Source organism: Gavia stellata, chromosome 10, assembly GCF_030936135.1.
Source record: "Gavia stellata isolate bGavSte3 chromosome 10, bGavSte3.hap2, whole genome shotgun sequence".
NCBI classification, from domain to species: domain Eukaryota; kingdom Metazoa; phylum Chordata; class Aves; order Gaviiformes; family Gaviidae; genus Gavia; species Gavia stellata.
The window spans coordinates 29961692-29977764 of NC_082603.1; the positions used below are offsets into that span (position 1 = coordinate 29961692).

Genomic DNA, 16073 nt, shown 5'->3' on the forward strand with positions numbered 1-16073 from the left:
GCAAAGACTTAGTTGAACCATCTCAGCAGTCCCATTTAAGTTCAACAGATCTATCCATCTTAAAGGGCATCTGAAGTCTTGATGACACGAGAACCACCCACAAGTTTGTAAGAGAGGCAGAAAGAAGACTGGAACGTCTCTGTTGGGGAAGGGAGTATTTGTGGTCTTTACACCTACCTCCGTGTGGGATCAACAGCAATGGCTCTTGGCTCACTGAGGTCACTGTTGAAGAGTGTCCTCCTCCTGCTTCCATCTGCAGTGGCCACTGAGATGGTCTTGTTTCCGGAGTCTGTCCAGTAGATATTCTTATGAACCCAGTCTATCGCCAATCCTTCAGGAGAGTTCAGCTGGCTGTCTATCAAAATCACCTGCTCAGCTGTGTCACTCGCTTTGTCTATGTAGGCACTGTGAAGACAGGACTCATCACTGGGCTGACACACAGCACAGAGAGGGCCGCGCACATATGCATGGGGTTAGACCTCAGACAGCTGAATGCCAGCTAGCACCACTGCAACCCCATGGAAAGAAAGTGCGCATGAGGCAGCATGGTTGACATACAAACCCTTATGGCTGCATGCTGCAACCTTCTGCTTTCTCCTACAACTTGTTTGTATTTGCCTATATCTGGACAGCAGGCACTTCCAGAATAGGGAACTGTCACTTCATTTTTCTACCTGCTTCCTGCTATAACTGCACAATTCAGCAAAACATTTGACTTCAGGCATGTTAACTTCAATAGCATCGATGCATGGGATTTATGGACATTAGAAATATAATCTCCAGTGCTCTGCTGAACAGAGTTGAACTTAGCATGCAAATAAATGTGCTTAAATGTATTGCAGAATTAGGACCTGTGTAACAAATTATGACTCATCAAAGGAATTAACGGAGCTGTACTAATTTGGCAAGTGATCTCATTACATACAAAGAGAATGTTCACTAAATATCAGTGGCAGCCTCAAAATCTTTCAAAACACTACTGAAAGGCAGCAAACTCCACATGGATGTTTCATAAATAACTCAATGTTGCTCCTACAAGCACACAGGCTGATTCTGCTCTGTTGCACCTGCACCAATATCAACTGCACTGAGTGAACTGAAATGGAGTTACTCTGAGTTGGCATCAGTGTTTCTAAGAGCTTAGTCTGGCTCTTAGAATAACTTGGTACATCTTAAAAAGTTACAAAACAGCAGAAAGTTTCCTCCCCTGCTCCGAACATATGAAAATGCAAGATGGTTTACATCTCCTGTTCACTGCCCATCCTGCCTTTGGCATGGAATGAAAAGGTATGTCACACGGGAGCTGAGCTCTCAATTATCAGATCAGAGACTTAGAAACAAATGTCCAAACCCAGGAATTTTTGACATCGTTTTATGGCCCACGGCCCAGGCTGGAATGGCTATACAGAGTCAGCCTGGATTAACAGCGTGCTACTGCATCTTCACTACAAGCAATGGTTTTGGTTTCTCTCTGACCCAGCACCAAATGAATGGTATCATCAGGGTTCTGCAGGGCATCTGACAATGCTCCCAAGACTCTGTTATTTTAGTCTGACAAGCACCACATGTTCTAACTACACAACTCCAGGTTAGTTAATTCCTCCCCAGTGAAACAGCTGTGTTCAACACTTCCCATCCACCACTGCAGTGAGCTGCTGCGCTGTACCCTCAGTGTGACTCAGTGCACTGGTGGGGAGGCCAAGAGAGGCTCCTCCAGCTTTCAGAATGGGAGGGCTGGAATACAGGTGACATTTCAATTATCCCAGTAACTAAATACTGTAAAGTATCTTCTGACACCCCAACGGGCACATCACTTCAATAGGAGAGGGTCTGGAAAGGCAAGTGAGGTGAGCATTAGGAAAGATGGGATCTCTTGCCAGCAATTACTTCCTGTACCATAGTTTTCACCTTGCGATAGCCATTCAACTATACACTGCTTTTCCCCAGAGGACTCCTGCAGGTGGAGTCCTTCTTCTGCTGGAGGGACATGGTGGCCTTTTGTTTAGAAGTGTTTGATATTAGTGATAGCAGCAATATCTTAAACAGGCACATTAATTGTTAAGTTATGATTGCATAGCTTGCTCTGCAGAAAAGGTGGGACTTAAAACAAAGCTAATGCAAGCAGGAGTAAGAAAGAGAAAAATTCTGCTGTTTGGAAAAAGAAAAAGGGTTGGTATAGCCATGTTCAGGGTATGAAAACTGTTCAGGTGCCCCCAGCGCCCCAGGGCATTCAGTGTCAGAGAGCTGCAGAAGGAGCAGTGTGTCTTGAATAATTCTCTGCATCTGAATATGAAGCCCTTTCCCACCCCTGCCTGTGCCTACAGAATCAGACACAGTGAAAGCTGCTAGCTTTCTTCTGAACCATCTCCCCATTTTCAGAGCCCCACAGGCATGCTCGGGGTACCTGCCTAGCTACTTGAGTGCTTAACACTCAGCACAGCCTGGGCAAATTTCCCTGCCAGTGACATGGGAGCTACCACAGCCTGCAGAAACCCTGTCTTGGCTCCCACACACTGAAACCAAGCACCCTCTGCCTGATCATTAGCTAAAATCCAGAACAAATCACTGTAGAAGCTGCAATAGGGTGCAATAGCTATGCAAATCAGAATATACCATGGGGGATTTTCAGTGCATGAATTAAATGCATTTTTGACTAGGCACACTCACAAGCCCTGGTACATAATACTGTGATGGATGCCATAAAAACAGCTGAAGGAGGGAGAGTAAGAATTACAGAATGTGTACTGTGGTCAAGTGGTATGAATTTAAATCCATTCTACCAGAGACTACAGTGGGCAGCTAGTATCTGTGTTGCTACCTCCTTGCTCTGACGATTTGCCTCCTTTGTGCTTTCAGATGCTAAGTCCTTGGTGGTTTTATGTACAGCAAGCACACAGAACAGCAGCAGTCTCATGCAGCATTGCTTAGCAATGTTATGATTCAGTAAACAAGAGTCTACATGTAATTGCACAAATGCAGCAGGATCTATTATTGATGAAAAGCCTTCCTGTATTATCAAAACAGATAACTGCACAAGCCCCTGATTTCTTCATCAATTTCTGAAAAAGCTTACAAAGTCTTGGCCACACCAGGTAATCCAGTAAGGGAAGAAAAGCCCTCGGGTTCCCTGTACCCTGCATTGTTCCCTGCAGATTGTCCTTAAGGGGTACAGATTGAACCATAGCTTTGGAAAGGTACCAAAACACATCCTCTCTTGCCCATTACCTGTAGATTTTTCGGTAGAACAAATCACACCAATATATTCTGTTTGTTGCCACCTCCACGTCCAGCGCCACGACATTCTTCAGCATGGGAATGATGCGAGAGTAGTCCCTTTTCACCAGGTCTATCTTACGGACCTCATGGCGATTGGTGAAGATCAGGTATGGACTCTTGCCTACCACAGGAAATAAGGGCATTTGTCATTTTAGCAGCTGACCCCAAGGGCTCGATTCAGCTTTAATTTCTCAAACAACAACAGAACTATCAGTCACTGATAGTTCTGCTTTGTAAGGAAGCTTTACACCACACCAGAAGCAAGTGTAAATGGCTTCCAGAGGCAGAGCTATCACACATGGACATGGAGGACCGCAGCACCTCTGTGGTTACTAGATGCACACTGGCTCTTGGTCTGCCCATTCTGCTAAGCTACAAGCAGAACTCTGGGGAGTGTCGTCACCTTCAATTACACGTGTTAGATACAAAATACACGGGCCAGATTTTGGTGACTCATGGCCAGCACAAGGAAGAGACAGCCCTCTGGGCTGGCTGGAGGGAAGGGAGGCAGCCAGACTTGAGGCATGACAAAGCCACATTGAATCCAGCAAAGCCAGGACTGGTTGCCAGGGAGGAATTTTAGACTGTCACGTACATGCATAACTCACATACTCCACCTGAGCACTTGGGCTCAGGCAGTTCACATCTCTTTTTTGTGGGGCCAGAGCCTGCAGCCTGGGTGCTGGTGATACTGCTACTGCAGTTGTCATTTCAGGCCAGTGCCTCTCAAGAAGCATAAAGCCCACCTGAATTTTCCAAAAGACAGGAGAGCAGGACACATAGAAACCCAACAGTTATTTTGCTTAGAAGACCTTAGCCAGCACCTTAGCCTCCACGGTTCTTCACAGTGGGCCCCATGGAGGCCAGTTTCCTACTGTAGAAGGCAGACATCTATGTCTCTAGGCTCAGACCAAGAGGTGCACGTCCTTGCCTTCTGCAAGTAGCACAGCACGTGATTCTCTGCGTTCTTAAGTGTCACTAAAATAAGCTGCGAGTCAAACAGCTAAAGTTTTAGTTCGCTCTTGGTGCGCCTCCCTGTTTGAGGTAGGGACAGGATGGGAGGCCCAGAACAAGCTTTAGTGGGTTAGACTGGTTTGTCTCCAACAGTGGTTAGTAGAAGATCCTAGCGAAGAGCGTCCTTCCACGGGGAAGGGCAAAAGGGGACTGAGGAACATGATGCTGAAAGGGAAGACCTGGGACAAGGTTTTATCTCTGGAATACATCATGCTGCAGGGGTCTCAGCACAGACTCTTGGGCACAACAGAGTTTTCTAACCAACAAACAGATCAGTGTCCCAGGATTTGAATCAGTCCTAACTCAGGTGTGAGACTAACAGACTTTATGAGGACAGCAGGACACTGTGCATACCATATAGAACCTGGGAAGAAAGAGGCCACATGGATATGCAGGGTAACACTAAAGAAGCAACTTTATATTGCAGGTAACTCACCCTTCCCCAAGGGACCCACTATTTCCATTAAAGAAACCCCCAGCATAGCTAATGGTCCATCTTGCACCATTCAACTTTCCATCCCTCTGCCATGAACATGCATTTTTGCAATAAGGTTGATCAAACTGCTGGTGTTCACGTTGGATTTGTGTAAGAGGCTGGGAGGGTGGAGAGGTGGCTAACCTACCGTGCTTTAATTGGGATGTTTTCTTGCTTTTAATACTACTACCACTAAGAGTTTTTGCTGCACTGTTTTTAATAACACCTGTCAAGAGGCTTTCTTTTCTGGTTTCAGCTTCAAACAGCCAACTAGTGACTGTAATCTTGCTCTGTACACTGTTAAAATATTCTAATCTGCATGGTAAGTAGTTCTTGCCTAGAGACGCATCTGCTATCACTGCAGCAGTTCTGTGCTGCTCGAAATGAAATGCCTTTGCTTGCTAGTTTCCTTTTGTTTCTGTTCCCCTAGCCTCAGCCCTGCAAGCATGTTTTCTTATCGGAGTTGTGATGTTGAGCAAGCAGAGTTTAAGTGCCTGTGGCATTGTCTTACCTACAGCTTTGCAGTTCTTGGACAGGGTGTCCATCTCATATCCCTCGTAGCACTCGCATTTGTAATCCCCCTTGTAATTAATGCAGATCTGGCTACAAGCGTCTGGATTCTCACATTCATCTATGTCTGAAAGGAGTGTTTGAAACCCATCAATAACTTGAAATCAAACCATCTGTGATGGAGCAATGCTGAAGTGACTATAATCACATCTCTGTATGGTGAAACACAAGGGACTGCTGTTTGCATGTAAATTACCTCCACACGTTTTTTTATCCAGAAGCTTGTATCCGGGTGGGCATTCACATTCATAACCAATCTTCAAGTCTTTGCATATGTGTGAGCAACCACCGTTGTTCATAGAGCATTCATTAATACCTGGAAGGGATATACAGATTATCTATGACAAAGGAGGGCTTTTCGTTGTAAGACTGAATAAAATTAAGAGAGGTCCTCAGAAATTTTCCCATATCTATCAGCTTTTGGTAGCCAGGTGCTTGCCCCATAGAGCACAGGAGTGACTTCACAGATAGGAAGCCACCACCAAATCACTTTCTTGCTCTTTATTATTCCAAACCAACACTGTAGGATCATTTAGACTGAAAGCTAGTGGCTAAATGAACAGGGAGCCCTGGGGATACAGCGTATTTGCATCTCTGCATCTCATCCCATCAGAGAGCTGCTGCTTTGAGCATGTTCTGCCACATGTGAGAAACTTCCAAGGGACCTAAGGGCTCTCTCCAGGAGACTCCTCCTTCCCCATGCGCTGGTTCATGTTGACTTTTCTGAACAGTCTCTCTGAGCTTTAATAATTCATGTTGGGGGAGTCTCATCTCCCAGGGGCCAGCTATTTTGAAATACTGTACTATTTTCCCATCTAGCTCCAAGGAATGATCTATGTGAAAATTCCAGAAAACACCAAAGTACAGTCTGTCAAGAGATACTCCATTAGCACTGAGATACAGTCCTCCCACAAACACCTCCCACCCAACAGTCTCTGCTGGCAGTCTGCATCAGCCCAAGTGTGCAACTTATGAAGCAACAGCCCCCCTTCCTCTCCTGGGTCTCTGTCTAATCCAAGGCCACCTCGCTGATCCTGCTTTCAAGTGCTGAAATGAAAAACAGACTAAATGGATCCTTGTAACTAGAACTGAATAAGAGGTTGAAGAAAGCTGGTTTCCTGTCAGAAATAATACTTCTTGTTGTAATTAACCTATACAGGGTGAAGAGAAAATCCTCTCCCTAAGTAAGACTGCTGAACAGAAGCTGTGCGATTTCAGGGATAGCAAGCTCACTAGAACAAGCAAAACTGATTTACTTCAATCTATAATGCAATTTAAAGGCAAATTTTTCATTATCTTTTACTCCTTGCTTCCTTGCACACTGCAGGTGAGCACTACAGCAGAGCCATTAAACCAGTGCTCTTGGAAGAAAATGAAAACAACCACAAGCCAATTAAGTCAGTAAGACTAGGAAAATACCATGCCAGAAGGAACTCCATCTCGGCTCTGGGATGCTTTCACCTTCCTATCAAAGACACACGCATATAGATATCAATACATTATTAATAGAGCAAGTTCACTAGGCTCCAAGAAGGTGTCCACAGAGTCACACTGTGCGTTGTCACTGTTCAATGATGTTTATTAATGGAGATCACCTATTTCTACACTTGCATAGGCCTCTAGCAAACTGGGTCATAAACATGCACAACTGCTCTCTGCAAAATACTACAAAGGCTGTTTCGACTACCAAGCAAACCGTCACTCAGATGATTCCCATGGTTTCAGACATGCTTTGTGGAATGGATTTAGAGACTGTAAATCAAGTGCTGGTTCACTTGCTGCACTTCTCAATAGGAGCTGAGGAGGAGCCAGGCAGAGACGTTAGCCTGTTCTCTTTCTGCTGGGCAGCTGCTGCCCATTACTCAAACTTCAGCAGTATATTCACTGCCTGCCTAAAGTAAGAGAAGTGATATTCTGTCTTCTGTCATGCTTTTCTGGGGAATCTCAGAGGGCACTGCCTTGTCTAGCACAGACACACCAAGATGAGGAGCATGTCCTGCACCTCCTGCCTTCTGCATGGATTACGTGTGCGTGGGAGTTGCATTCACAGCAGTCTACATCATTCTGCACTCTTAAAGAAACATGTTTCCTTTGGGGGCTATTCTCTGCTCAGCTTCCTAACTCAGACAACACTTCACTGCCAGCTTGGGACTGCACCAAGTCAGCCATGGCACCAATGTATGGCTGAGCACCAAGCCCAGCTGTGCTGTGCCACTGCCCAGTCTCCTAAGACAAACTGGGCTGCCAGCTTTGTTGGGAGACCTCCACAGACAGACAAGTTGCAACACCCACTCAGAAAGACAGGGAGATGTGGATTAGTGTGGAAGAAAGCAAGGGCATACTGAAAGCACAAGGTAAGAGCATCCTCACTAGGCATGCACACACACTTCTTGTCTGATACAGAGGAGACTGACAGTTCTTCCTGAATGTGAGTTATTTAAGAGGCAGGCACTGAGCTCCATGCTACTGGTGCTTCATGATGTCATGGAAAGGGATGCTTGTCTGCGATGTTTCTGCACTGGGGAAAAAAACCAAATGTGTTTCAGTAATGCTCCAGATTGGGGCTGGTGCCTGGTGCCCACAATGCCCAGTGGGAAAGGTCAGAGAAGGGCTGCCCTAGGGAGAGCGGCACAGCTCTATGGCCTGCGCTTTCCGTTCTGCTGACTCTGACAGCCCAGATGCAGACCTGGCTCTTGTGGCTTGCGCATTCTCGCTAGCCCAGAGCTAGCAGGATGCTGCAGAGAGCAACCTGCTGCCATTTCTAAGGGAAGCAGCAACAACATGTAAAACCCAGAAATGGCTGAAGTCATCTCTCAGTGATTGCTGCCACTCTGTGTTTTCACCTTCAAAGCATGTTCCCAATACTAAATTTTTATGATGTTACCATCATCTTACAACTCAAAGATAATTTAGGCAATGAGGCTAAATAAACTGGTCTGTGCTGTGGGGAGAAGGGGAATTCCTGGTTCCTAGTCCCGTGCTCAGTTCATACATCCCTCCAAGAATAAAAGCTGAGCTGAGAAGGGCACAGTTCAAACTTACGGATGATCAGACTAGGCTACTAATTATATTCATATGAAGGGTGATGAGAGAATAAAGGCAAGGAAAGAGGAGCAGAGTGAGAAATAGCATTAGCAGCTACATGTGGTTACGCTCAAAGCTGTGAGCACCAGATGGAGGAGAGGGGAAGCGGTTACAACAGGAGCAACACGTAGAAGGCAAGTACTGTACCACATTCTTTCAGAGGCTCGTCAGACCAGTCCCTGCAGTCTCTATGTGAATCGCACACTTTGCCTCCGTCAATGCACTCTCCACTCTTACACTGAAACTTGCTGGGACTTTCACATGCTGACTCTGTCGTGTCGGGCAAGAGAGGAAAGCAACTAAGTTAGATGAGGCTCATGACAACAAAAAGCCTGACATAAAGCTTCAAGAGGGTGTCATTAGCAGAAATGGGATGGTATTAAGCAAATTAACATCAAGCCTGAGTATCACGCAAGGAACTTTTCAAGTCATGCAGTCTGCCTGGTCAGCACAATCATCTCTCCCAAGCAACCCCACTGCCAGAACGGCTTAAAACTCTCTACGGGAAGCAGCCTGCCATGGCCCAGAGGAGCAGCACAGGCCTACTCCCTTTCCAATGGCTACGCAGCTCTCTCAGGCTTACACCATGGAGCACGAGGAGTGCAGAGCTGTCTGTACCTACCTTGGACACAGCCTGCCTCGTCGCTGTTGTCAGGACAGTCATGCACCTTGTCACATTGCTTTGCTCCATGGATACAGGTCCCATCGCCACACTGGAATTCATCCGGCTGGCAGGTCACCAGAGCTTTAAGACAACACATTTAAGCATTAGCCACACAGGACTTGAATCTTTTGCATGGTACCTTTTAGCCACGTACCTCTGACACTCCTAGAGTTTTGCACGCTTTTGTCAGCAAATGTCACAGAGCATTGGCTGCTTCCACCAAACCAACAGAGGCAGCAGCTACCTCAGCCACTGTCCTCCTGTGCCCCTTTGCCATCCCAGATCACCCTCTATGTCCTTGGGAAAAGAGCCCCAAAGCTCGTATCAGCTGATCTAGTCAAAACAGAATCAGTGCAGGCAGTGGAGTTTCTCAGGTGAGACACAAGAAAGCCAGCAGGCAGCAAAACTATCAGCAGTGGAGCCCCTCTGGGGTCTTCAGTCTATGTGAGAGGCCAGGCTGTTTTGCAACTAGGACTGCAGAGTGGCACTAGACAGGCAAAGGCAACTGCTTCTCAGCTCTCCTTCCTTCAGAAAAAGTTATATTTAAGATATATTTCAAAACATATTCAGGCTAAGGGCATGGACAAGAGAAATGTATTGACTTTCTCTGCCAAAGCCAATGTGATCACACTAGGGATGCAACACACACATGATCATTTGGGTTGCTAAATGCCCATGAGCTAACAGACCACTGGAAGGCAGAAGAGTTCCACTGCACTTGGCTTGGTGTTTCTTGGGGTTACAGGCCAAAAACGTCTCCACAGTGTCAGGCCAGGTTTCAAGCCTGAAGCTCACTTGCCCAGGTCAGATCTGATGAACAGCAAAGTTGGGGAAAAAAATAAAACAGACAGTTGCACTGACCATACTAAAAGCCGACATGTTTCCCTCCCCAAAGTTACACTAAGTGAGAGACCTCTCTACCTGGGACCAGACTGGAGCTGACAAAGGGTACAGGCACTCGCTAACCAGCAAAGGGCTGCAGCCTGTAGTTCACTGGCAAAACAGGGACATGTTATGCAGTTTACTTCTGAGGGGACTGTCTTACAGATGTTTTCTTAAAATCCTATTAAGGCAGTGCACCCTGGAGAGCTCTTGATTCTAGCCTTTCCATCTTGCTGATTGCGTCCTGGTATCATATGACAGAAAATCACTGCCTCTGAATAGCTAGAGGAGGTCAGCACTGATGTTACTACATGGGAGGTGAGAGCTACGTGGCAGACCTTCCATGACAATTTGACAAACTGGTTCTAATACAAAAATTACTACTTTCAGACAACCCAGGAAAAGCCACAGACATGAAGTGAGCTAGTATCGATACCATAAAGTATTAGTTACACAAAGGCTCAGCATTATTGGCAATTGCATCTCACAGGATGCACGATCCAGACTCATGACTGCTTCACTGGACTTAGCTCTAGTGCATCTTCAGCGGGCGAACGGCACAGGAGACAGGAAAAGCCACAACTGCAGGGCTGGTGGGGGAAGGGAGAAAGCCTGCCTTTAGAAATACACAGTATTCACATGAGAAAAGTTTGGAAATAGCACTGCTCCTTGGAGAGGAAAGCCATATGCACTATCTTTATAAAAAGCTGCAAAGTGAGAAAAAAATCCCAAGCAATAAGCACAGTTATGGGACCAGCTGTGTCGCCATATTTCAGCTAATAAACCCAGCCACAGAAATGGGAAACCTCAGTGGGACATCTGGGACAGCAGCTCCAAACTAAGCATGTGGGAACTGCTGCTCTAAATGGAGAAAAATGAAGGAGAGGAAGAAACAAAGCTGTGGTCTGGGAGAATCAGAGACCACAGATCTGGAAGTGGCACTGAGAGCTCCTGCAGGGAGGCAGAGGCACTTTGCTTGAACCACTCCTGCCACGTACAACCACCCGCTTGGAGAAAGCCCTGACAAGGGAGAGATCACCTTACCCCTCGGCAATTCCAACGTCTTCCAAGCTAACCCTCGGCCATTGCAAAGCTTTCCTATTGTCTGGTTGAAAATTCCCTCGCCACAATTACTTTTTGTCTTCACCCCCAACGTGAAAAACAGTTTACTTCACCTTTTCTGTAGCAACTTCTATATATGGAGACAGGAAAGGATGGTCGTCCACTTCTAACTACAAGTATTAACCCTCCACAAAAGTGCTACATATAATTAAAGCCAACGGGGGTCTTGTCTTTCCTGGAGCAGGAACAGGTCTCCAGTTTACCAAGTAAATCTGCATGACAACAACTACAGATTTGGAAGGCAGCTGTTATAAAACCTACTAATTGTCTTCAATTGTAATCTTCAAAGCTCTTCTAGAAAGCAGTTATAACTAGATGCTAAGAATAGAAAGGTTTCTAATCCTAAAACAAATTAAAATGATGAAGAATTTTGCAGGAACTGCAAAGACAACGTTGCACAAGCACCACAAGACAGAGAACAATGACAGCACAGCTCCTAGCTTGGTCGTAACAGGGACTGCAAAACACAGATGTGGGACTGTACAACATCATTGCACAAAGCTTTTGCTTCAAGAAGAAGAGACAGAAGTTTGGAGACCAGGCATGGTTTCCTGGCTCACTTCTCACTCCAGCAGAGCTGCAGAAGTTCAGACCTTTGAGGAATTGCCCCTGAGCCTCTTAACAGACATCCAAAAAGAGCAGATACGTAACAATTCTTACTGGTCACAAAGATATTAAAATGCATATACAGCATTTCTATTTTCTGGTGTGTTTTTCAGTACAAGGAGAGAGAATGCTGTGTTTATACCTAACCTGGTGAGCATAAGCTTGAGGAGAGAGGGCCAGGAACTTTGTTATCGTGAAGCTGGGACACAAACCCATCTCAGCACCACTGGCAGACTTGACAGCAGGGTGCCATCAGGGCCATTCCCAAAATAAAGCAATATCCCAAGAAGAGGGAAGAGCTGTGCTGTTTATTTGCACAAGATGTTCAGAAAATTGCTGTACTATTTCGAGGGATTTAAATCAGTGAATTCTCAGCAGTTTTATAGCCAACTCCTCTGCTCCTCAAATCAAATATGAAACAATTTACCAAAGCCCTGCTAAATTAACAGGCACATTCAGATACACTTCCCATTTGCAAATACCAGGCACAAAGCTGTATTGCTCTAATTCAGCAGATATAGTCCAGATTCCAAGTCTGAGCCTGTGTTTCTTCTGTCTTCTAGTCCATGCCCCGCCCCCCCCCCCCCCCCCCAAATGAACTCAATCTCAAGAAAACCCCAGCATTTGCAAAATGCATCAATCCCATTTTATAGATGGGGAGACAGAGGCACAAGAGTGTGAGGTCAGGTCTCAAGGGATCTGTTTTCTAGCTGTCAGTTATAAGCATTATTTATTCTCCCTCCTGGATGATCTAACACAAGTTGCAAAGGACATTTTAAAATACAACCATTCCCGATTTGGAGACTAATAAATCTAACCTAACGTTAATTTTATAAATATATATATATATTTAAATAGATATGCTAGGGAAAATAACCCAATCACTCAATGTTCTCACACAGCTTTCCTGAAATGACTCATTCCCTCCTATTTATTTGCTGTCTCGCTGCCAAAACCTGTTCACCAATTGTCACCCTTCATTTCTACTCTACTCGTTTATCACCCCCAAATGATTGTAACAAATGACTGGTGATGGCCTCATGACTTTTTTTTAAAGCATTAGCTACCATCCCTCTGTTTTATACAATGTAAACCCCATATGATTCCCATTTGCAAGAGAAGACATAGTGCTATTATCTGCAGTTTTAATCAAGTCAAACCTAATGGTACTTGTGCCATCCCAGTTGCTAAGGGGATAGAGCAGTGTCATGCACCTGTAACTCCCTGCGTGCCATGTGATACTGATCTCAAAAACAGAATTTCTGGAGAGGAAAAAAAAAAAAATAAAGTTCAATCCCTAAACTCTTCAGTCCAACAGATGAACAGTGATGTTGAGTCTCCAGAGCTCTCAAATGTCACTTTCTTACTGCAGGCACGTGCACCCAAGCAACAGCTGCATTTAGGATGGGGAAGCAACATTAGTTTTAAACTCCAACCCAGTTGACCCATCAGCTACATGAGCGCTCAGTGCCACAAGTCCTCTCCTGGCTACTACCTTAGAGAGTCCCCTCCCCGCGGTGTAAACAGCAGCAGGCTTATACACCTCTGTGGCACTGGGGTGACTCCTAGTTTGCATGGGTGTAAAGGGCAGAACCAGGCACTCTACAGAGGAGCACTGCAGTAGCTAAAACATGGGGCTTTTAATCCCGCTGTTTCCTGGCCCACAGGACTGAAAGCAGCAGAAGCAGCTCAACATGCTCGTTTCTCCTGGGTAAATAAGCTGCACATTGTGCTGTACTGAGACTTACTGGGAAAAAAACTCGGGTACTAAATCTCCGCTAGTCAGAGATGTAACTCTCAAGTAACTTCTGCCACATTTCCTTCTTCCTCCACTGTTTGTCAGCACTATGCTGCAGTGGTGTCCAGCTCTGTCCTCTGCCCCAGGGAGGCTGCCCTTGGCTTATCTGAAGGTGCTACTTGGTGAAGCTGCTCTGTAACTGAGGGATGCTGTCAGAGCCATGCTCCTTTTGGGCCTCACGTCTTGGCAGTTTGAGCTCAGCTGGATATTGCTGGTGTCTGTCAGACAGGTGTCAAGCAGAGAAGCTGGGGAACAGAGTGCTCCCTCTGCCTCAGCAAGGTACACGGGCACAGTCCCACTCCTCTCACCCAGCAGAGTATTGAAGTAAATGGGGCCTGTAAAAGACTTAAAAAAATTCCTTTCAAGTTGAACAACAGGGATTGAAATTTTAGAGACATTTCATTGGAAAGTGCCATCTGTAAGGCACTCCCCTCTTTCACCACTTGGAAATAAAAGGGAGCTCACCTTTCCCTCTCCTGAGTTGTCTAAACTCAGCCATCCTGCCAGGTTACCGTCACTGCAGGGAATGCAACCTGTGGGACAGAGATCTGTTCTGCTTGGAGTCCCCTGCACCAGACACCAGTTCTTCACCTGTGTTTGTAATGCGGGCCTAGCCACTGCTCCTGATTCGGAGGGGATACAAGTACAGGGCTGTCTGCAGGAGGTCTCAGAATGAAAGCAGGCACCAAACAACACAGGCTGTCCCAGCATATCTCCAATGGACATGGCTTTCTTACAGTCACTTCATACTGAAATGGATGCCAGGAACCAACTTTGCCTCCTGACTCCACTGTCCCTGTGACACTTCACACCCTGGAAGTACTGCCTGGGTACCTGGTGCCCAAGAGCTCTGTCAGCTCCTGTATCACCTTCTTGGAGATGAAGGAAAAGACAACCTACCTAATCCATCCCTACTCAGAAGGGCGTTGACTGTGATGATATCCTTGTACCCAGCAGTCAAAGCTGCTTTCTTCCTAACAAAACATATTTGGCTTCTCCTACTCTGCTCTCACCACTCTTTTAAGAGTCCTTGGCTCTTTTAAAGGCACAGCAGCTCCAGGATTACCTGTGGCTCATCCCCCTGCTCTTCTGCAGTGTAAACAGTGGTGTCCAGGACTTACTACAGGCTCCTCTTGCTAAAGAAGCCACTGAATTTACATCTGCCTCTCTCTGCCTGAAAGAGAGTCTGATCCCCCACTCCTTGAAGGGCTCTCCCACACAGCTGCTCTGAGCTCACTAGCTTGGGCTCAGTGTTGTCATGGGTATGAAAAGATGGTGCTAGCAAAAGTGGTATATTTTCGTAGGTACCTTTGCAAAAATGTCTGATTTCTGCAGCTGATTGCTGCCTTCCTCCCCAGAGGTGGCCCAATGTCAGAGCTGCTAAAGATATACAGCTATGTAAATATTTTATTTTATTTCAATCTTGTGATTATGAATATTTTAGCAAAACATTTTGCTTTTATTTTTTTGCCTCTCTCTCTCTCTCCCCCTCTCAGGTAACTGACCAGCTTGAACAGTTTAGCAGCTAAAAATGGATGAAACATTCACAAAACCATGCACACCAACAACACCATGTTAAATGCATAAAGCCAGCTGAAAAGAAATCCATTATTTATTAGCCCCGTGCCTTTATCAAGCCAAGCTCAAAGTGCATTTCAAACTGGATTCTTCAGAGGTGCTGCTCTTGACTGCCTTGTTCAGTATACTCTAACTTCAGAGGCAGAAAATTAATTATTTTTTTTCTGCTGATCATATATTCCCTCTAGCATTGTGGCTTCTAACCTCTAGACTGTGACCCCACCACGCAGCCTGAGGGCTTTGAACATTTTTCCCATTTTCCATTCCTTGTATTTCTAGTGAAACAGATCTCTTCTGAGGCACGGTACCATCCAACAGCTCTTGCATCTCGTCTCTGAATCCTCAAAGAAAGAGCATAAAAGGAGTCTGGAATATACCTGACCCTGCTGAGTTGGGTGCCCAGCCACGCCATTTGGGACACAAACGCTCCTTGTCAGGCACACAGTTGCTGCATAGACATCAAAGACTTGCCTTAAAACACAGCCCACAACAGCCTTCTGGCCCCTCTCTCCCACAAAGAAGAGTGCTCAGCCTTGCCCTAGCCCTGCAGACACTCACGGCAATCCTGCTCATCAGACTTGTCCTTGCAGTCTTCGTCCCCATCGCACTTCCAGTTCAGGTGGATGCATTCGCCATTGTCGCACTGGAACTCATGAGCTGCGCAGGTGTTGAGAGCCTTGGCATCGTAGCCACACTTCTCTATGGATTCGTCCGACTGATCCTCACAGTCCGGCTGGTTATCGCAGACCCACAGCTCTGGGATGCACATGCTGTTGTTGCACTGGAACTCATTGGGGTTGCAGGTCAGAGGGGAGCATTTTCTTTCATCGCTGCCATCTCCGCAGTCATTGTCACCATCACACACGAAGATGATGGAGATGCACGATTTGTTACTGCACTGGAACTCATTGGGAGAACAGGCTTGGGAATAAAAACAAACAGGTGAGCTGTAAGGTCTCCAACCTACCCCTCACCACTGTGCCAGCTTTAGCACATTAGGAATG

General features: G+C 46.0%; 1 protein-coding gene across 1 annotated transcript in view; it reads right to left on the reverse strand.

Moving 5' to 3' along the window:
- Window positions 1-16073, reverse strand: part of LRP8 (LDL receptor related protein 8) — a 197408-nt gene that overhangs the window by 9783 nt on the left and 171552 nt on the right. The window contains exons 5-10 of the mRNA XM_059821665.1: window positions 15628-15990; window positions 9042-9164; window positions 5532-5651; window positions 5277-5402; window positions 3226-3397; window positions 178-405 (exon numbers count right to left, since the gene is read on the reverse strand). Coding sequence (XP_059677648.1) covers window positions 178-405; window positions 3226-3397; window positions 5277-5402; window positions 5532-5651; window positions 9042-9164; window positions 15628-15990 — 1132 coding nt within the window. The remainder of the gene's footprint in view (window positions 1-177; window positions 406-3225; window positions 3398-5276; window positions 5403-5531; window positions 5652-9041; window positions 9165-15627; window positions 15991-16073) is intronic.